The sequence below is a fragment of the Larus michahellis genome, chromosome 1 (genome assembly GCF_964199755.1).
Source record: "Larus michahellis chromosome 1, bLarMic1.1, whole genome shotgun sequence".
Classification (NCBI taxonomy): Eukaryota; Metazoa; Chordata; class Aves; order Charadriiformes; family Laridae; genus Larus; species Larus michahellis.
This window is the reverse complement of record NC_133896.1, coordinates 39,265,482-39,288,687: the sequence shown is the minus strand read 5'-3', so window position 1 is coordinate 39,288,687 and position 23,206 is coordinate 39,265,482. Positions and strand designations below refer to the sequence as shown.

Genomic DNA, 23,206 nt, shown 5'->3' with positions numbered 1-23,206 from the left:
GCTGTTGGCCTTCTTGGCCACCTGGGCACACTGCTGGCTGGTATTCAGCTGGCAGTCAACCAAGTATGTGTGTATGTACATGTATGAACGGTACATGTCAGCCGGAGTCGGGCAGCTGTCACACCTCCCATTAAAAAAAAAAAAGAAAAATTAGTATTTTTTAAACAATCCTTCTTCCCCCCGCCCCCGGCTTTTTTTTTTTTTTCCCCTCCAGACACTTCTCACCCCCTCCGGGATTCAAAAATGAGGTAAAACCAGCAAAAGGTGGCCCGCGCTGCCTCCTCAGGACACCGCCCCGCAGCCGGGCCAGCCTGCGGGGGCCGCGACGACGCGAAGCCGGCCGCCAGCCGCCTGCTCCGACCCTTTCCCTCCCTTCAGCCGAGGAGGAGGGAGGAAGAGGAGGGTGGGTTTCACCCCGGGGGGCTGCCGAAGACACTGGAGAGGGCTGCGCCGCCGCACCGACAGGAGCCGTGAGGCGCTGAGGTGAGGCGGGAAGGAGGGAGGGGAGAAGGGGAGGAGGGGTGTCCGTGTGTCCCCTCTGCCCCATGGGCGGGCCGGGGGGACCTGAGTGGATGAAGCCCGCGTCAGTCAGGGGCAAGGGCGAGGCCGGGCGACGGGGGATGGCGGCCCCCGCCCGCCGTCGGAGCTCCAGTTGTGGAAGAGCGGCGGCACCATGCGGGGGGTAGGAGCAGGGGGAAGGCACCTGCTCCCTCTGAGGGGAGACGGGCTGAGGCGGGAAGGCTCCCTGGGCGGGCTTGCCGCTGCCCCGGCTCTGCCGCCGCCATTCGGCGGCGGCAGAGCCGGGGCAGCGGCAAGCCCGCCGGTCCCCGCCGTCGTTTGCTTCATCTGTTTCTTTCTAGGAGGTGGTTGGCATCCTCTGCCTGGTTTCTGTGGCGGCCTCGCTGGATTTCAAGTACCACCACGCCGAGGAGCTGGAGGCGTACCTGAAGGGGATCCATGCCACCTACCCCTCCCTCACACACTTGCACAGCATCGGGCGCTCGGTGGAAGGTGAGGGGGGAGATGGCGGGGGCGGGGGGGAGCTAAAAACTTTCTGTTTTATTGAAATTGGGACCAGCGTGGGTAAAGGTGGCTGCGGTGGCGTTTTCGCTGGCGGTGGGGCTGCTCTCTGCTTAAATCTCTGCGAAGTTTCCTCTTCCTCTTGCTTCAGCGTGAATAACAAACTCTGATGACACGTATGGCGCTTCAGCTAGGGCAGAAGTTCTCCCGACACCTATTTTTATCCAATTTTTTTGAGAATTGGAAAACTCCTGAGTGGCAATTTCAGAAAAAGGGCTGTCTTTAAAGACCTTTTTGGTACCCTGTTTGCCAAGTGCCCCTTCTAGGTGGGTCTGTAATAGGAGCATGTGTTTCCTAACTTGTGGGTATGTTAAAAATATCTTCTTCTTCTGGCTTTACCTATTTTTCCAGTAAATCAGGGCTGACAAGAAAAAGGATTTCAAATTCCATACTGATACAAAGTCTTGCGTTTTAAATGAAGAATGGGATTTCGGTCTCAAACCCTACAGGAAAATACACAGAAATCAAGAATCACCTTCCTGGTGATATTTGAATTTATCTCTCTCTGATTGGTACTTTCTTACAATAAATGTATAGGAAAAAAACAAGGGAGTTTTTAATTTGTTTAAAGAGATTAGAAAATTTAGTGTTTATTAGCATATAAATACTTCAGTGTACATCTGTCTAGTTTTCAACAGAAAGATCTTAAGTAGATTTCAGAAAATGCAATTGCTTTGATAAGAGATATAAAACTAGATAGAGAAGTTCATTCTTTAGAAACATCATCTGTTCCTCTAATCCCGTTTCATACCACTGGAAGGAAGTAGACAGTTGTAGCATCTATTATCAAATCTATGCTTGTGGGAAAAAACCCCCCAAAACCTACGTCCTTCTAGGTAGATAATCATGAAGAATGCTACTAGTTTCTGTTCATGCCTCCTTCCTTGTGTTACCATGTTTGCCTTCAAAATTTTTTTAGTATACTTGTATTTGTCTGGGACGTGACTCTTAGTTGAAAAGAGGGTTCTGTTTCAGTGAGGTATCAAACAGCTGTCATGTTGCTATGGATATGTGATCTTGTCTCTGTGCATGTCTGCACTCATTTCCTTAGCAAGTCTCATTGTGGAAAGAGTCAAACTAGATAAGGAATCTTAAAATTATTTGTGTTCTTGGTTTCATCAAAGGTACAATCATATTGGATTATGTTATTCATCTAAGCAAGAGAAGGCTAGTCCCTTTAAGTACAGTTCCCTCCAGTACAAACTACCAATTATCTGCATCTTCATTTTCCTACCTTGAGGGGACTTAGCTAACATTTTAATGATAGGACTAGATTCTTACTTTTCTGGCATGAACTCTGATGGCTTATCTTTGCGCAGGTAGGACAAAACCTTTCATCCAACCTGAGAGATTGAAATTTTGTGTTTTACGTATCTAGCCATCTGAAAGTTGATGACATGAAGTGTTCAACTTGTCTGAGTTCCATTAGAATGAAAACTGGAAGTGCATCATCTCTTGATTGTGACTGAGCAATGCACTGAAACTTTATTCATATTTTAGTGTATTTCCTTCTGTTTGCCAAACTGTGTGAGAAAAGACAATTACATGGCCTCTCCCTTGTTCTGCCAGCTATGCATCATGATTCACAAAAAGGTGATCAGTTATGCCTTTTGTATGTCCTGTGTGCCTGCAGTATTCCTCTGAATGGAATAGGTGGGCAGTGGAAACTTTCTCAGTGCTATATAAAGCAGAATGGCAATGAAAAATGTTCAGTGCTTCTCTATTCTTTTATTTTTTTCTCAACGTTAAGAGATTTCTACTTCTGTTAAGAAATGTGCCTTTAAGTCCCCTGAAATATAGTAGAGGATGGAACTCTCTCTTCCTCTCTCTTCTCCCCTCCTCCCCCCCCATACCAAAAGAAAGTCTTAGGAAGACAGTGGTTATATAGTTTTTGTGAAAATGAAGTTTCAATTTTGGTCAATGGGCTGAAGTTCTGTTCCTCTTTCTTAGATAAGCTGACAAAACCAAGAATGTGTGTATGCACATGCATGTGGGCTTATTTGTATGGATACTGTACCAGTGTTGTCCCACTACCAAATAGCTAAATTGTGATAACAAAGTGTATTTATTGATGATGAGAAACAGAAATGAATTTAAATTATATAAAAGTGAGATCAATGGGATGTAGTAAGTTTTCTGTTAAGCTGTTGGCAGTCCTGATGTGGATCCTGACATGGAAATTGTTGATGAGGAATACAAAATCCTATGAATCAGAGTGGTGGCTATGAAGCCACCAGACACAACTTTACTGTTATTGTGAGTGGCTGTTGTTCCCGTGTTATTCTTTAATCTGGGTTTTACTCTAATTTTATCTAATGATCTGGTATTATATACTGCCATCTCAACTTGGATTATGATGAATGTGAAGTAAAGGCTTGATGTTTGGTTGGCATGTGTAGACATGGTGCTCTGCAAGGATATAGAATCCACTCTTAGAAGCCCAAATGTGGAAAATTATAGGCACTGTGTATCACCTCTTCAGGAAGAGATTGCATGTAGTTCTTTAACAGAAATATCCAAACACTCTTCATGTCAGAAGCCTCACATGCTCCAGGCAGATAAGTAATATAGGTCTGGAGGCCATCTAGTTTGAGCCCCTCTTCAAAGCAGGGCTAACTTGAAAGTTAGATTATGATGCTTGGGGCCTCTCCACCCAAGTTTTGAATACCTGCAAGAGTGGAGGCTCTACAGGGTCTCTGGGTAGTCGATCCAGTGCTCAGCTATCTTTGTTGTGGAAACGTGTCTTCTTGCATCTGAGTAGAATTTCCCTTGCTGTCAGTTGTTACCCGTCCTTTTGCTGTGCGCCTCTCTCTTCTCCATTAATCTCCCTTTAGGTAGTGGAAGGTTGCAGCTGTATCATCCTCCATGCTAAACAAACTGACCTCCCACAGCCTCTCCTCGGATGTAGTGTGCCTTCTAATCATCTTGATGGCACTCTGCTGGACTTCCTCCAGCGTGGTATTGCCTCTCTTGTGCTAGGGAACCCATAGCTGGACACGGTACTCTAGTTGTAGCTTTACTAATGCTGAGTGAAGGGCAATAATAATTTCCCTCAAGCTGCTGTTTTATGTTATTGCTGATGCAGCCTGGTATGCAGGTTGCCTTTTGTGCTGCAAGGGCACACTACTGACTCACATTTATCTTTTCCACCTGGACATTCCTCCCACACTCTGCAACCCCTAGGTTGTGGAGCTGCAACCTAGCCAATCTGCAGCCTGTACAAGCATGGGGTTATCTTCTTGGTCTGATAATCCCAATATGAGGTTCTTTAATTCCCAGGTGCAGGACTTTGCATTTGCCTTTGTCAAAATTCATGAGTTCTCTGTCAAGAAATTCCTTCAACTTGTCAAGGCCCCTCTGAATGGCAGCCCTGGCCCTGATAAAGATGTTAAACAGTTATCAGCTTCGGCACTGACCCTTGAGGAATGCTGCTAATAACCTGCCGTCACTTCAACCACCAATTGCTGACTCCAGCCAGCTTCTGACCTTGCAGTAGTCTATTCATCTAACCCATATGTTTCCAGCTTGTTTACAAAGATACTGTGAGGATGAGTGAGTGTAGGAACAGGCTGCTCAGGGAGGTTGTGGAAGCTCCATCCTTGGAGATATTCAAATTCCATCTGGACGCAGTCCTGGGTAACTGGCTGTAGGTGTCCCTGCTTGAGCCAGGGTGGGGAACAGACATGACGTGACACAACACAACACATGGATGACACAGCAGGTGACCTCCAGAGGTCCCTTCTAACTGATTCTGTGATTCTGTTGAAAGCTTTGCTAAGGTCAGGGCTAAAGAAATAGAGTGTTTTCTTCTCTCCCACTAAGCCAGTCATTTCTGCATAAAAGGTAAGTAGTCAAGTATGACTTGCCATGGATAAATTTGAGGTGAGACTTACAAAGAGTATTTATTTGATGTATGTAGACTATGACAGCAGTTTACACAACAGAACCAGTACCAAGTGTCTCACCAGAAAACAAACTAAAAGATGCCCAGTCTCTTTTGTGGTGGTTTTACGTTGCCATATGTAAATTAACCACCCCTCTGACAGATTACTGGGAAGAACATGTTCTAGATTGGCAATGGCCTGTTTAGTCTCCAGGTCTGGTATTTAATTATGCATCTCATCTCCTAGGCTATTACCCTTAAAGGATGGAGAAGGGCACTTAAAAAGATGTAGCCCACTGGCTGACAAAACTGAGTGTTATGTGTTTGGTCTAATTTAGTAGGTAACCACAAATCCCTCAAGATTTGAAGGTGATTTGTATGTTTGTGAGAGACCCGATGCGGTCTTATAAGCAGGTAGGCAGAGATGTATGATGGCCCAGAAAATACCTTGATTCTTTTATATTGTTTCAGATGTGTTGTTGAATAAGCTTGTAAAAGATCTTTGGCAGGAGCTCCACTTTCTAATATGCACAATATCCAACCTCAGTACAGTATGTGTGCTCTATAATAATAGAGGAGGCTGCAGAGCTGCGTCAGTCTGGAGAATGGGACCTAGTGTAATCGTATTAACCTCTCCTGCCCAGTGCCACCCCAGTGAAAAACAGACTGACTCTTCATCAAGCAAATCTTGCCGTGCGCATTATCAAAAAGAAAATATTTGATGTATGTGTATGATCTGGGGCTTTTCATTGTTCAAGATACCATGCTGTTTGTTGTTATTCTTTGAAAAGAAAATTAAGGTGGTGGGGTGGTGGGAAGCAGACTTAAGGATTCTAATAGATAGACCTGATGAACTTACTAGGAGAACAAAGGTAAAGAGCTGAAAGGCTTTTGTAGTAGATCTACACTCTTTAAAAACTCTTTTCAGATACACTCTGGATTCAGATAAAGTGATAGCATGTCAATTACAGCTTGTTTTAGATCTAGCTTTTCTGGAGGCCAATCTGCATTTTTAGAATTCCAGTCAAATTGGAACAGTTGTAAACATCATCCTTAAGCCAGATCCTGCTCACTGAGCAAAAAGTTGTGTATGGTTAAAGTACCTCTGTCTTTACCTAGTGAAGAGCTTCAAAGTTGACTTATAGATTAACATCTCTTTGGCAGTTTCTATCATTGGAGAGACAAAAAGCAAAACAAAATGACCAGATTTTATTGTGGTTTCATTAGAAATTTTGAGAAATAGCTTCTTGGAAAAGAGCTGTCCTGAAAGCCTTTTTAGGTGAGAACTATGTGGTTTAATCATCCTATTCTGCTGCTAGCTATTCAGTTGCTCTCGCTGTTGCCCTTGAACTGTCACATTCCATCCATTATCTTTGCTAACTTTCACTAGTCCACCAAAAAAAAAAATAAATCTCATTTATTAGCATTCTGCTACCCCTGCTCTATAAAGAGGAAAACTGAAGCACGGAGAGCGTGTGTGGTTGGTTGATTTGGTTTTGTTTTTAAAGTTCACGCAGAACTTCCGCATGGCTGTGTGCATAGAGGATACTATGTACTACAGGGAAGGTGCACTCGGCAGGGCTCCCAGCAGGCCAGGTTTCTCAGTGGCTCAGTGGAGGTGCCAGTTGAAGCTCATTATGTCTCCTTCCTGCATTCATGTGTTTGCCCCCTTGGAAAACAGAAGGGAATGGTGTGTGCCCAGGTTTCCATCTGATAAGCAGCTGTGACTTCAGCAAAAGAGCTCATTACATTTTAGGATTCAGCAGTGCAATGGGAAGTGTGTGCTTGCCTGGTAATAAGGTTAATAGAGAACCGAGGCAGTTAACCTGTCCCTGACATCATTCTGCATAAACATCAGTGGAATGTGTGCCCAAGGTATGCCAGGGATCAGTTTAAATCTCGTGACTGTTCTGATACGGCGTGATTGATACTTTTAGGTATTTATAGGAGGCTATTGAACAAGGGAGTGCTAATTTTTCAGGTTTATTGCACTCCAGTGAAAGTATTTAACAATATGATGCAATATTGTACTTGTCTATATCTTGATAGTTTGGCTATGTAGCTGAAAAATTATGTCTGTCTGAGGAAAACTAGGAACTTATTTTCAGACATTTCTTGTGGTACAGTATGGAAGGGGCTTGGGTTACTACCATCAATAGTAAAATGCACTGAAAATTGTATTGAATTTACGTTAGAAACACTTATATTCTGAATGTTTTTACTTTGTTTAAAGTACTAGAAAACGAGCTTTACTGCTGGAGAAAACAAAACTGAAATATGCATCCATAAAATGTTTGTACTCTACTGGAATTCTTAGCAGGTTAGTTTCAGGGGTCCTGTCACTGTACGAAAATAGAATGAGAAGGCTATACATAGCCCAGTGTATTTTGAGGTAAGTTTCTCAGTGTTACCCATTATTAAATGTTTGTACAAACTAAACCTGAGTACCAGTGTATTTAAAAAGAAGAAAGGAAGGGAAAAAAAGGTGATAAAGACTTCTTTTTGTCTTGAAAATAAACAAATTGTCTAGAGGAAAATCCACAGAGAATGTGATGTCTTTAAAGAGAATGTTGAAATTATTTTTTTCTGTGGTTACATGATGTGATGGATGTTTGTGTAGAAGAGGTACCTTCTGTTTGTTTCATTTGAATTACTGATGCAGATGGCTCTCCTGTCTCCAGTCCTTGATAACATCTCCCCTTCCCTCCTCCTCATCTCCCACCCCACAAATTTCTTTAGTACTGTGAAATACAGGCTCATCGTGCAAGCTTGGCATGTGTAGATAATATAAGCATTGAGATTTTCAATGTTCAATTTTAGAAACAAGAATGAATGAGACATTTCCCACTCTGAGGGCCTCATGTAAAGTACCCTAAAGTCACTTGGCTTCAGTCCAGAGTTTAATTTTAAAAAGGGCATTCTAAAACTTACCATGATAGTTAAACTCTTACCCATTCTTGCCTGCTTCTCTTCTGAATTTTTTTCCCCCTTTGGTTCCACTAGCTCCTTTTCATCTCTTCCTTCATAACCATCTTTATTCTCGTCTTTGTCAGTACTTGTAGCATATAAATATATGTTAATAAGATTCCAGGTGGGTTTATATGTTAATTTTATTATTGAAAGGGTGTTTGAGTTCATGGATGGGCTTGATCTTAACAGCCTTGTAAATGCTATTTCTAGTATATTATGTGAGTCACTGTGATGGGAAGGGGGGGGGGGGGGGGGAAACAGAGGAGGAGGAGGACTGGCTCCTTCAGGGTTTATCTAGAAAAGGCTAAACTGTGACTTTGAAACCAAGAAGTATTTTTAAAAATCTTCAGCTTCCAACTGAGCTTTGCTTTAAACCATGAAACCATGTGCTTAATTAGAACTCACTGCATAAGCTTTAACTTCTAAGTCCATTTGTTCTAACTAAAGCTAAAAAGTTTTTAAATGTTGAAATGTAGTTTCATATGACTGCATCCTCTAGCAATTTAGTTACCAGAATTAGTTTAAATGTGAATACTTGTGTCTACTTATACAGAAAAGCCATAGCACGTCTACCTTCTGCAATAGTAGTTTGAGTACTGTAATGTGACACAGGTAGTTTGTGTGCAATCAGTCTTCCAATAGCCAAATATAAGGATTCTGCCTGATGATAACATGACTTAACATTGCTTTCCTGTCAGTACGACTGTGCTTTTTACACAAATATTTTATAAAAAGTATGTAGTTTGTCAGCATCAGATGTTTAAGAGATTGATAAGTTAAGACGTTACTCTTAGAGATGCAGTCACTGGCTTTGAGCGTGTTCCTATCCTCTTGCAGTGAAAGTAAAATAATTTGCTTAAACCTTTTCTTCTTCATGCTTGCTGTGAATTGGTCAATCATCCTTGTGTTGCCTTCTATGCTATCTCCTACACCTAAAAATAATGATGAAAGTGTGTGTATCTATTTGTATGTGTTGTGCAGTTTTCTTTGCATACATGCATACACACACAAATTAAACTTAAATACAGTTCTTGCAGAAAATCTTGTGCAAAGGGTTTTTTTTCTGTGAAACCTGCCATATCAGAGATGCCTGATCCAGCCTAAAAAAAAAAAAAAGATTTTTCAAACAGGTGTTTGAAAGGAGCCTATTTTAGCAACATAGATCATAACTTCTTGTATAAAACCTGCTATCTAGTACTGGAATCTTTATGTTGTAGCTTTGAAATGGGAAGATCTGATCTATTTAGAAATAGTCCACTGTTCTTGTGAGCAGCATTTATTTAAAACCAGTGTTGTGGGATGAATCACTGCTCTCCTGCCTCCTCTCTACCCTTTGCTTTGTAGTTGTATGGTTGCAGCATATTTGTCAAACTTTTATTTGGAGCAGTAAAGGTGTTAAGCCTGCAGCCATCCTGTTTTCACTCAGCAGGACTTTGCAGCTTTCCGTGTTTGTTTAGAAGTAGACAGAATGGGCAACTGGGTATTGTGATTCACACCAGTGAAGTTGGCAATGCCGTGGAGCTTGTGTAACGTAGAATGAGCAATTGCAGCTGATGGGTGCAGTTTGATTCTTGTCGATCTCCACATCCTTTAGCTGGTGTTGAGAAAGTATGTATGTAGAAGATGGTTTAAAAAAAAAAAAGGGCACAAAACCACAGAGCTCAGGATACTAAGAACAGTGCAGAATGGACAGACAAATTACTCGGACTTTTTCCCCTTACTTCTTGTAGGATTCTGGTTTTTGGAGTGTTGTACATAAATATTTAGCCATGTAAATAAGAGGTATGATCTTGAAACATGGCTTGTGATCCTTTGTGTAGCTCATAACTGTACTGACAATTTAATTCATGGTCTGCTGATTGCAAAGGGCAAATTAAACCTGTACTCTTACTTCAAGTTACTTTTTATATGTAACTCAGTGTTGACTTACACTGGTCCTAAATAAGTATTCAATTCCTCAGACTGCTGTTTTTCAGTTGATGTAGAGTAGCACAAAAAGAGATTCTCCAATAAAGAAAAAGAGAAAACATAACCATTAATCAAGAGATGGCCTTCAATTAAGGGTCTTCTACCAGATTAGGTCTCTTTATTAGCTTGTCACAGCCTACATTTGCTGGTCTTTGGGTTGTGCTACAGGGCCTATATTTCCCTAGGAATAGGGAAAACTGTGTGAATATTGATGTTAATGATCAGTGATGTAGGTTGAATTGCCCTTTCAGTACGATGTTGTTAATTTTTAAACAAATTCTAATCGCAAGCTGACTGAAAAAGAAATAAAGCTCTTGCCCTATGCCCGTGTCTTACCCAGAGTGTCAGTCTGTCTGCATTTTCCTCTTACTCGAGGACAGTACAGTAACACATCCCTCCTACCCCACTTCAGAGGATGAGGCTTTTTAGTAGAAAAGTGTTTTGAGTAGCTTTTTATTCACGTCCCACAAAAGGAGGAGAGCAGCGCACCTTGCATCCCTTCTGGATGGCCTTTCTGCCTAGGACCTCTGGCTGTAGATCCTCAGAGCTACCAATGTTGCTGATTGTGAGGGCTGCCTAATTAAAGCTTTACTGTATGTAGCTATGGTATGGCATATTGTGTTCAGCTAGTTCACATAAGTACAAATGGAGACTTACTCGTAATACATTAATTAGTTCGTAGGCAAGATGTGACTTCTAACCCTGAAGCATTTGTTCCTTAGGCAGTTGTTCCATGCATTATTTTGCATAGAAGAGAGATGTACTTTTTTTTTTTTTTGAGGCTGGGTTTTTTTTCTTGGAATGAAAGGTGGATGTGCATGTGATTGCTAGTTCTACTTTCATAACTTTTTATAAATTAGGTAGCTACTGCATATGGAAACAAATAATGCATAGTGCTGACTAGCTCTCTTCCCCTCCCAGCTGAGAGATTATCCTCCCTGTAAACTGTTGCACAGTAATTCTTACAATCCACGCAGTGGCTCAGATGTGAAGAAAAGGTTAGAGGATGCTTCTAAGCAGATGATTCTGTAGCTTGATGTCAGGGCTTAATGTTGTTATGGGAAAGGTCAGTTCATGGCAGTTGGAGTTACTTAAATAAATGACTGTAGCTGCTATGTAATATGCTGAGCTCACAGCGGATTTAGGACAGTTGAATTACATTTCCTATTTGTTCCTAGCCAGTGTGTTCTCCATCTGTGGGTCTTGCAGTTACCTGGGATGTTTAAGCAGAGCTTGAGCAGATCTGCAAAAGTAACACTTATCCTAAAGCTAAAATAAAAGCAAACTGTGCTCTCAGTAAGAAATATAGTCCTGCCGTGTCAGCTCAAAACTCCAGTCTGGTCCAGTATTCTTTTTTCCAAGAATAGCTAGAGAAAGGTCTAGACACAGAATACTTCCCCAGTATGCAATTCTAGCAATGTGCAACCTGGCTGTTTCTAACAAACTGTATTTACTCATCATAGTGGACCTAAAGTAGGTTAAAGTACAAAGCTTGCTTTGCACAATTGCATTAGGCTGATCTCAAAATTCCAGAGGAACAAAGGCCACCAGAACATGTTTCTGAAAGAGATAAAGGACTGAGTTACTCTGTCTGTAGGTAGCAACACTGCCTGAATTTTAGTTCCTTGTAGTACATGTTGCCTTTCCTAAAAGGCAGTAACTGCTGTTTTGAAGGAGATGTTTTGTTACCCATTTTGAGAGAGAATCTGGAAGCAACTGGGCAAACTAATGTAGGTTGTTAACTAAACCAGATGATGATGATAAGGATTGAATTCTTTTTAAAATGTTAATCTATCTTGCATTTTTAAATTTTTTCCCCTCCAGCCAATTTAAAAAAAAAAAAAAAAAGGGAGGTGGGGTGGGGAAGCTGCTCACTGTCTGTCTGAATTTGTAGGACTCTGCTTGCCAGTGTTGAGATGGATACTGTTTGGAGCTTCCTATTCTTGGAGCAAACATAACGTTTGGGATCTGCCGAAGGTGCTTACAGGATATGCATAACAAGTCTCTTGATGAGGCACTTCAATGCACTGAAACCCTCAAAGTGCACCAGTAACTTCTCAGCCATGTAGGAGCAACAACCTGTAGTTTCCTCCTGGTTTTCTACTTCCTGTCTTTCCTTCAGTAGCAGGAATAGTTTTGGCCTCCTTTGCCTCTGGTGGTAAAAGGGTAGGCCAAACAAAACTGTTGAATCTGGATAAATTGCACTTAAAAACAAACCATCCCCCTCCTTGTGCCTGGCTGTGTTTATAAGCAATGATTCTGCTCATGATGATCCAGTGGTACTACTATGAACGGGTAATATTTCTTTCTTTTATGTATACAATAGCTTTTCTGAAAATTGCTAGATACATACCAGTTTCACACCTTTCTCAGGAAATAAAGCACACATTTTTCAGAACTAAGTTTAAAAACCCTGTGGTAATAGAATCAAGAGTTGGTGCAAAGGAAAAATAGTCTTTTTGGTTTCTGGGAGTGAACGTGAAACGAGTTAGTGTAAACTAACCAATGGAATTGTGGGCTGCATAGGGAAGAGTGTGGCCAGCAGGTCAAGGGAGGTCATTCTCCCCCTCTACTCTGCACTGGTGAGGCCACAACTGGAATACTGTGTCCAGTTCTGGGCTCCTCAGTTCAAGAGAGACAGGGAACTACTGGAGAGAGTCCAGCGCAGGGCAACAAAGATGACTGAGGGACTGGAGCACCTCCCTTATGAGGAAAGGCCGAGAGAGCTGGGACTCTTTAGCCTGGAGAAGAGAAGGCTGAGGGGAGACCTTATTAATGTTTACAAGTATCTAAAGGGTGGGTTTAAGGTGGATGGAGCCAGACTCTTTTCGGTGGTTCCCAGTAACAGGACAAGGGGTAACGGGTATAAGCTGGAACATAGGAAGTTCTGATCAAATATGAGAAAAAACTTCTTTACGGTGAGGGTGACAGAGCACTGGAACAGGCTGCCCAGGGAGGTTGTGGAGTCCTCTTCTCTGGAGACTTTCAAGACCCACCTGGATGCAGTCCTGAGTGATGTGCTCTAGGCAATCCTGCTCTAGCAGGGGAGTTGGACTAGATCTCTAGAGGTCCCTTCCAACTCTGAAAATTCCATGATTCCATGTAATAGTGGGGAAAGCCTGTTAGGTTAATTCTATGTGTCTGTGGTGTTCTCTTCTTCTCAGTGAGCAATACTAAAGGTTAGTTTATATTAATTTAAAAATAGTATTCCCTTCTGGGTTGTTTTTTGTTTGGATTTTTTAAATTTATTTTTATTTCTTAATTTGTGTTCAAATAGACTACAAGGTGCTGTTGTAGAGACTGCTCTGGATTGGCAGTTGTTTATCTTTTTGTGTATGAAGAGCGTGCTCAGCTTGATTATGAGAACAGGAAATCTTACTGTGCGATGAGTCACATATATGTAGGAAAGAAAGGGTTGTGGTTCTCATAAGATACAAGTCCTGTGAAAGTGTCTAAAGCAGCTATGGATGTCCCAATCAACCAAAGATTTGTAAACCTTTAGGGAGACAAGCAAACATATAAAACCCTGAACAGTTTTGACCCACTTCCCTTCTCAAGTGCTTTGGTTGCAAATAAACAGTAACTAGGGTTTTTTAAGAGAGTCACTGGTTGTTCTTACAGTTCTGCTTATGAGGTACTGACTCTAAAGTGAATTGGCTGGTATCATCTCTGGAAGTAGATAGGTGCTTTCATTTTTTGCCTTTAGAGAGAGAGAGGTAACCTTAAGCCAGTCAGAGGGAATACATGGGAAAAGACCGTAAGTGTTAAATTAAGCAGCGGCCCCAGCATAGTAACTGTGTCAGTGGTAGTACCTCTGTTGCTGAAACATTCTGGTCCTTTGTATCTCAAGAAATACTACAAATTGGCTGAGATGGGACTGTTTGTATTAGCACTCGGAAAATTGACAAGTAGAAATACAGAGCACAGGATAGTCCCAACACTTTGAAATAAAATTAAAAAATGCTGCACTGGTACTGTACCAATTGGTGTCTCTTGCCGTTATCCTCAAACGAGCATTTGCTTCCTTATCAATGATTTTTACTCATTCCAATAACTTATTAAGAACAGTGTGATTAGAGTAGTTCTTACTAAGTATGATCTTTTTTTTACAGTCTCTCCATTAACCAGAATACTTGGGGAAACAAAGCAAGTCGTAATACCTCCCCCTCTCCCTCCCCTCCTTCCAAATAAGAAGTGCTATCAGTTTGGGGCTGGGGGGTGGCCATGGTAGACCTACAGTCTAACGTTACCTTGGGCTTTTTTGCTCTGCTTACCTATGCAGCATGCTGAATATTGCCAGATAGGCCTGGTTAACATATGTGATTGATCTGTATCTTTTTAATCCTTCAAAACACCTCAAAGGCTTTCTTATATTTAAAGTGTCCTAGCTTTTCTTGAGATACCAACTTTGTTCAATACTAATGGTAACGCAGGATGGCTCTTTAGATAATCCTTTCTGTCTCAGTGGACCATGAGAACATGGTATACTGAAAGTGAGGATAAACTCATAAAAGAATCTGATGTACTACAGTTTTTCATATAGATGTCTGTCTGATCCAAGCTTAGGGTATGTAGGTTATTCTGAGTATAAACTAGAGAATTAGAGTGTCTGTTTTCTGAGCAGACAGCTGCCTTTTTTTGGCTGATAATTCACAAAATTTATATCCTCAAATGATGCATTCATATTACTTACCATGATCTGGAGGGTGCTTTATTCAGCAGTCTGGCTAGATTGAACTTGCATATTTGTTCATATTTGTAAAGCGACTTCTGCAATGCTACTACATCAGTCATTCTGATTAAACGCTTCTGACTATATAAATAATGTGTTGGTAACTCAAATTCTGTTAGAATCTGAATTGAGCCGTGTGTGGTATTGGGCAGTCCTCTTGCAGAAGACAAGTTCCAAAATAGCTTTAGATTTTTCCAGCTTGAATTGGTGATGGCAGATCAGAGTACCACAGGGCAAGGATGCTGCTGGCGCTTTCTTAGTGAAAGGGCATTGCTCCTGAAGTCCTTCATTAGCTGTGGTAGTGTTTTGCCAGAAGACAGTGTGTTGCTCCACTGTTACGAAGAAACTAACATTTTGTTTTCACGTGGAAGCTTGTGAGTACAATACTAAGTTACATAGGTATTTAATGTCTTTGTATTTCCATTTTCTGTCCCTTTTCACAAATACCTTAAGAGTGTGTGCGCATAGGCGGCAGCTGTACTACTGTGTTACACACTGACAGTACTGAGCTTTGCAGTAAATGCAAGTACAGATCACAAAACTTAAAAGCCAAAGAGTGGTTTATGTTAGCATGGAAAGAGATTTACCATAAATGTGATATAAAAGTTGGAAGTGATAAAGCCAGGATTGATTTCTTAATGTCTTTCTTCCTGTAAGATAAGGAAGTTTGTATAGTAATAAGCATAGTATGACTTTTGGCTCAGAAAATAGGTGTCAGAAGCAGCTGGGAAGATAGGCTGGCATAGTTCTGCAACAAAAAGAAAACTGTAAAGATGCTTTAGTGTCTTGCATGGTATTAATTAGCCTAGATCTACAGTAGTATTACAGGTAGCCAGTAAGGATGGAATATCCCAAGACCTAGAAGAATATGTTGCCAAATGCAGTTAGGGAAATGTTTCCAATATTAGTATGCATAGTTAAAGTAGATTAAAGAGCATATGAGAGATTATGTGGGAATTGTGGTATATCTACTGAAGAATTTATCAAGGAGTGACTCTCATGCCATCCTGTTTCTCCACAATACTTTGTATAAGTAATGCAGATGCTAGTTATTTGCATTGTTTTCTCTTTCTTCTGTCAAACCATAATTATGTAGTGGTTGCTCTTGCAGTGGAAGCTGTTATAAAATCAGCTGGTGTGTTTATTTTACGACTGTTACTTGGTGTTCTCATCATAGAACCTAGGCTGAAGCTCTTCTGTTTATACTGGAATTGAGCAGGGTTGACACAAGCTATGACTAAGACATAGCCACCACCCTCTTATGTTCTCATTGAACAAAACCTTGTCTGTCTGGTCACCCTTCTTATTTTGCAGTGCTTTTGATTGTATGCTTTGGGGGTCAGAAGCACATATTTTAAAAGTTTGTGTGGAGCACGGTAGAATGAAGCCCTGATAGGGAGAGTTCTCTGGACTGCTGAAATATCAGTAGTCAATAACAATCTGAAGAATAATAATGAAGCTTTTACGTTGTTTGCACTTTCTCTAACACCTTTATCTTCTTTTCTTACTATTAAGGTGGCTTTCCCTACAGTTTAGGGATGCATTTTTCTGGGTAATGTGCAGTTCAGCCTGATAATATGCCACTTGAACCGTAGTTTGTTGCCAAACATGGGATAAGTAAGAGTAAAAATTAGTAAGTTTTAAAGAAGGGGATATGAAATACAAAAAGTAGTAAATTGTTGTGGCTTGTATCAAATATCAAGAGTATATTTTTTGAGGTCATTACTTTGATTTGGTATAATGTCATGTTATCTTTTTCCATAATCTAGCTTTATGCATTTTATAGGTAACATAGATACATCCAAGCACATTCATATCTGAGGCTTGGATTTAGACATCTGAAAACTTAATTTTCTAGCCAGTGTCAGAGCAAGCTTTGTCTGAGCTATGTTCAGTGCTGTACTATTCAGACAGGTATTCAGTCAGGTCTGGAGCCAGAGTAAACTTTTTTTGACACTGTTTTCCACAGCCCTCTCCTGGACAAATGGGCAAGATGCAGATTGGGTAGGTGGCCTGTGAGATAGGTAGGAAACTGACTAACAGGCTGTATTCGGAGGGTGGTCATCAATGTTTCTTACCCAGGCTGGCAGCCTGCCACAAGTAGGATGCCCCAGGGATCGATACTGGACTCTACACTGTTCAACACCTTCATAAATGATCTGGATGATGGGATTGAAAGCACTGTCTCCACACTTGCTGACGACACCAAACTGGGTGGCGAGGTGGACAAGTCAGAAGGTCGAGCCATCTTGAAGGAGACCTGGACAGGTTGGAAGAGAGGGCTAGCAAGAACAGTATGAAATTTAACAAAGACAAATGCAAAGTTCTGCATCTGGGATGGAATAATCAAAGAGCATAGTACAGGCTAGTATCTGTGTGGCTGGGGACCAGCCTTGCAGAAAGGGACCTGGAGGTTCTGGTGGACAAGAAGCTGAACATGAGTCAGCAGTGTGCTGCTGCAGTAACAAAGGCAAATTAGATCCTGGGCTGCATCTGCAGGAGCATTACTAGCCAAGATAAAGACATCGTCATCCCACTTGGTGCACACAGGCTGCATCTGGACTACTGTGTCCAGTTATGGTACCCACAATTCAAGAAAGATGTAGACAGACTGAGAGGGCCCAAAGTGGTGGGGGCACAAAGATGATCAAAGGGCTGGAGAACCTGCCCTGTGAGGAAAGACTGAGGGAGTTCAGGCTTTTCTCCCTGGAGAAGGGACTGTTCGGGGGGGACCTCATCACAGGATTCTAAAGCCACTTACAGGGTGGCCATAAAGGGGATGGAGGCTCTCTCTTCACAAGGAGCCATGTGGAAAAAGACAAGGGACAATGGATACAAGTTGTATCGGGAGAGGTTTCTTCTCAATATAAGAAAGAAATCTTTTACAGTGAGAACCATCATTCGCTGGAGCAACTTCCCCAGGGATGTGGTAGAGCCTCCATCACTGGAGGCTTTCAAGATGCAATTGGATGGGGTGCTCAATAATCTCTTCTAGGCTCCCTTTCCTGTGAAAGGTTGGACCAAATGATCTTTGGAGTTCTCTTCCAACCTGGGCTGTTCTATGTTTCTGTCATTGGTTCTATGGTTAAATTGTTCTTGGACCTTGCATTCTATTGAGAGTCAGTCTTTCTTCCTCTTCTCTCTGTCCTGTACCTTTCTAGGTAGGGATTGCCTCAAAGTGGATCAGCATTACTGCAGTTCCTACCCATGAAGTCAGTGTGCAACCATGGCCAGCCCAGGAGGACTGTAGTCAGCCTATTGCTTTTTTTGGGTCAAAGTGCACCTCCATGCAAACTTTTGAATCTGTAGCCTAGCCTGAGTGGTACTGACAGTGGGGGTGTGCTACCCAGTCATTTCACTTCATTTCTTAGCCATAACTTTCTTTGAAATGACAACATTCTTTTTCATAATTGAATCTGTAAAGAACAAAATGAAGAAAAGTAGAAATAAATTTCAGAACAGAACACAAAAGGGAGTGCAATGCAGACTGCAACATCTACAAGTTATTTGGTTTCTTTCCCACTAGACCTGGAGATCAATTTCCCACTAGATCTGGAGATCAATTTCAGTTCTTCACCTTAATTCCTAGCTTTCATAGATCTGTTTAGAATACTGATACTATGCCATGAACTGTGGCAATGCTAGAAAACTTTAAAAATGCTCATTCCACTAGAAGCTGTGTGATCTGTCTCTGTTCCAATACAAGTCTTGTTACTTGTCCTGAGACACACAGTTAGAAACACGTGTTTACCTTGATTACTTTAAATATAGTTCACTAATTAGTTGAACTCAGTTCTGGTTTGGCAGTGAGAAATGTCTTTTTGATATACGTTCAGTTGATTTAAAGCGTGGGAGATAACTTAGCTGTTTACTTCAGGTACAAAAACAGAGTTATCTAGGCTTTACTGATTAAAGGGAACTTTATCTATATGATGAATCTTTTCATATGCAGTAACTTACTGCTGGATGGAAAGAAATCTTACATCATCCCTCATAGGTACACTATCCAGTACTGCAGGCTGAGCAGACCCAGGAATTTATTTTAATTGTTAATGGTAGGTTTAATACTTCTCACAAGCTGGAAATGTCAGGAAATAATTGGTGTCTCAGTTCATGGGAGTGTTTATCATTTAGATGGCCCTCACGCAAACTATAAACAGTGTAAACGCTACTGCTGGAAAGACCCATTTAAATCAGTACTTAATGCTAGTCTATACTTAGCTCTTCCTTGTGTTTCCCATGAGTGCAATTTCACAGTGATAGCAGCAGGAATGAGCACTGCTGATGACAAGGCACTGGAAATCTCTCTTTTTTTTTTTTTTTTTTTTTTTAAATTTGAAGTCAATACACTATTATTTGTAAAAAGTCTTAAATCACAGAAATAACTATAGCATTTTAGCTGTACTTGGACTTCTGTTGCTTTAGTATATATAGTACTGAATCAGTGCTAGTGCTGCTATGGGGAAGTGGCTAAAGAATATGGCATTCTTCTACATCAGCTTATGAGATGCTTCAAAAGGTCTGTATGCAATGGATGTGGATGTTGTCATTGCTGGTAGTTGGATTTGAAATAGCCCTCATACAGCTACACCGCTGTGGTGGAAAGGCTGCAATCTCAATTGTAAGCAGGTATGTTCCTCTCGGCGCAGTAGTCTGTATTGCAACTGACGAGGTGGGAACCAAGGAGGGATGTCTGAAATCTCCTTCTGGTACAGGAAAGGAGAGCTGGGCAGAATGGCTTAGAGGACATAAGGACAAAGAATCATAGGAGTACTCTGGACGGACTTCCTTGGCACTTCATTGTAGGCTGCCCTTGGATACACTGTGCATAGGATGACACATTGCAAAAACGGAAACTGAGATTGTTGTCCATGCTTGGTTATGAATAAAAGTAGCATGGGCTTTTTATGACTAGGGTTTTTTTTAGTTCCAATCATTTACTATTGCAGCAAGAGTTGTCCTTTATTTTCACAGAATTGCAGGATAGTTGATGTTAGAAGGGACCACTGAGGTTTTGGACGTTAGAAGGGCTAGGGTGGTGGGCACTGGTGGCTCTTTTTCTTTCCTTTATGAAGAAGGCTGTGCTTAAAAGCTAGCATCTCTTGTTTCTCTAACTTGTCTAGACTTACAGAAGTCAAACTTTTTTTTTTTAATGAAACAGTGGCTCTGCATGCAACAAAGCCAAAAAACCATCTTCCTCACAAAAGCACTTACTGTGAACTTATTTTTAAAAGTGTGAATTGCTTGCCCACATTGTTCTTTAATGAAGGAGTCAGTAGCAGCATCTCACAGCTTTTTGCTTAACAAATGGATATAAGGGTTGAATACTATGTCTTCTAGAGGGACTGTGTAAAACTAGGGGATCCTGAGACTGCTCCTTGTTGAATCTGTCAGCTCTCAGTGCTGTCTTGTTGCTTCTTGATCCTAGGCCTGAGACTCTGATTCAGCCTGTTAAGTGAAAATTTAGTCTGGCAACCACTGAGTTTAGTTTTACCTGTCTTGCAGTTGTTTCAGTGCATCTTATAGTGTTTCTTCTGTCCTCTTCATTTTTTTTTTTTCTCTCCCATTTCTGGAGGTACTGCAGTTGCCACAGCGTTTTTGTTTTTCTTTCTAGCTATGTGACTGGCTTGCTGCAGCTGACTCTCATGACCATGAAGGTTATGGCTTCTACCTCTGGGAAACTGTTATGCTCCAGAGTTTATTTGCCGCAGATTTGACGATCCGCAAAAATTTAGGAAATAATGCTTTTTATAGTACTGCATATAGCAGCATTTACATTCTTCTTTCCTGTAAGTAACGATGATGGCTGGACTTCTCTGAGACAGCCCACGGGTCCCAACAAGCCCTGTGTGAGAGCTGGGGACAGGCAGCATGCATGCAAGGTCTTGGCATTAGCAATCTATAGGCTGTGACAGCTGTTATCAAGGAGCTGGTCCGGTTTCATTGCTGCCATCTACTGAAACTAGAGCTTTCCACCTCACCGAGCAGACTAGTGGGAAGTGTAGTTCTGCGGATGAACTCTGAAATGCCACAATATCACTAAAAACAATAACCAAAAACGTCCCCCATCCTCCCCCCCCGAAATGAGGACTTCCAAAATGTACTTAAAGTTCAGCTTCCTGTGCAGCTTTTCCTAACTAATACTCTTTCTGTAGCTATTAATTCTTTCCCTGCTGATTTTTTGGAATATGTCTCTGATAAAGCTCTGACTGGGATTTTCTGTTTTCTGAGCAGTAAGTCATTAATGTGCTTAGCTTTGCTGTGTTGTCTTTAATGCAAAAAGTAATGCTCTTTCTCTGTGATAATGAAAATTTCTGTTTGTACTTCAGAAAATTCTTAATATAATATTTTTGAGAAGAAAGTCTTTTATTTTAAATCCCCTTTAGTTGCTTGGTGACTTGGCTTGACGAGATCTTGCTTGCTAAACTTGATTTGAAAAATATTTATTAAAAAAAAGACACAAATTATTTTTCCAGCACTGGTTAAATGCCTTTGAAATTGCAGGATTCGTTACACACTTCTGATCAGAAGGGAAAAATACTTCTTCCTAGAACTAATTTAGCAAATATGCATAGAATAAAAAAAACCCACAGTCTACTTTGATATGCTATATATAGGACTGACTGGGCAGCAATGAAATATGAGAATTTGTACGGTGGTCTTAATGACCAACTCTTTTTATTTGTTTTTCTCTAAAGTTTGTATGATTTTACACTTGTTTAAAAAAATGTCTTTTCCCCTTCCCCTCTTAAAGGTAGAAACCTGTGGGTTCTTGTTCTGGGAAGGTTTCCAACCCATCATAAGATTGGCATTCCAGAGTTCAAGTATGTTGCTAATATGCATGGGGATGAGGTACGTGTCAACTTTTGCAATGTCACTTACACCAAACACACTTACCAGAGGCTTAGAGTGAACTTCTCTCAGGCATGTGCTACTTATTATTGAGGTACGTCATACCTCAAAGAGGACCTTGTATGTGTGTATTTCCTAAGGGAACTTTATTCTTGAAATTCCTTGTTTTGGTGGAAGTGCTTTAGGAGACCTTACATCACGGTGAAGAATCCTGCAATCCTACACCTAAGACCTCTTTTAAGTAGAGAGCTTTGTCTTCTCCACGTGAATAAACCCAGAGGCTTTAACTTTCCTGGCAGTGAGTCAGATCCAACAATTTGCTCGTACATTATTATTGCCTAGGCATGAAGTATGACTGATTGAACTCTTCAAATACATCCTAAGATTGAATAATAATTGCTGTGAAGCACCAAGTGATTTATTTTAGGACTAGAAAATTTGTCTTGGGAACCTTAAGCTAGGAATACCTAGATTCACCTGAGATAACACAGTGAATACAAAACAAAAAGCAATTTCAGGATTAACTTGCTCTGGAAAGAATGCCCACTTATTAACAATAAAGGAGAAAATGGTGATTATGAGCCTTCCTGGTGTAGTACATGAATCTGGAACAGAAAGACTCAAAGCTTCACTCTTCGTATAATCCTTTCTTGCTTTCTGTTTCCCTTGTTCTTTAGCTTTACCTGCTTGTCTTAATAACATTCAGGATAAGTTTAAACTACACAATATATTTCTATGCAGTCTTTAATGTGAAGGATAAAAAAATTGAACATAATTGTCAAAATTTATATATATATATGCTAGACTGTGAATTCCCAAAATTAAGAAAAATAGATATAGTAGGAAGCGTATCCTGTGTACAGCGTAACATATCACAAGCTATTCCTATTACCAATACTGTGTGTGAGCACTTGCACGCCTACAGGCACTTGTGACATTATGTGCCAAGAATTTTACCTAAGTTAGACTAGTTTCACCTTGTTTGACAGTGGCTGTACTCAAAGTGCTGCTGGGAGTCTGACTGCTCTGGAATTTAACTCTGTGTGGGAGGAAGCTGATTCAGGGTTTCAAACGGGTACAAGTGTTACTGGATGCCCAAGACAAGGTTCGCAACTCCTAAAACCTGGTGTGTGTCAGCAGGGTAGTCCAGGGTGCCCAGGAACTGAGGCTCCATGTAACAGTTTCTGCAGGCTGCTGAAAGGAAATTGCAAACCTATAGCTACAGGTGACCCAGCTTTGGTGGGAAGGGGATGGAGGGCAGGATATGATCTCATCCAGAGCGGCCTGGTTTTCAAATCCAATATTGCTGGACTGCAGAAGGCCGCTCTTCCTATTGAAACCTCTGCAATGAAGCACTCCTGACACTGTCACTGCCCAGATGGATGTGCACAAGGAGCTTTCACTGTGGAGACACTCACTGTTTGCATATCTACAGGGTCAGGAATTGCTGGAGATTAGGCAACATGGTTCACTGCCTAGGATCTAAATTTTTATATTGACTTTGTGAGGAAATGAGGCGATACTTTTTTTTTTTCTAAAGTATCTGGTACTGTGTCTGAGTTTGAGCAGGGTTGATCCTTGAGCTGCCTAGATACCATAGTGTGTGTATATATATATATAGTACTAAGTGCCATGCTCCATTCTAGCTTGTTCATTAGACCAAGAATGTACATAGGGAAGATTTTGGAAATAGAGCTATTCCTCCTTTTCAGGCCCTCATG

The 23,206-nt window shown here is 41.1% G+C and overlaps 1 protein-coding gene across 8 annotated transcripts in view; it reads left to right on the top strand.

Moving 5' to 3' along the window:
- The first annotated feature begins 322 nt into the window (after positions 1-322).
- Positions 323-23,206, top strand: part of CPM (carboxypeptidase M) — a 37,252-nt gene continuing 14,368 nt past the window's right edge. Inside the window, exons 1-3 of one of the 8 annotated variants that reach the window (XM_074572903.1) lie at positions 381-483; positions 861-1,011; positions 21,388-21,485. In XM_074572903.1, the coding sequence (XP_074429004.1) occupies positions 21,471-21,485 (15 nt within the window). In that variant the 5' untranslated portion in view covers positions 381-483; positions 861-1,011; positions 21,388-21,470. The other 7 variants (XM_074572850.1, XM_074572894.1, XM_074572887.1 and 4 more) reach the window with 7 other exon arrangements.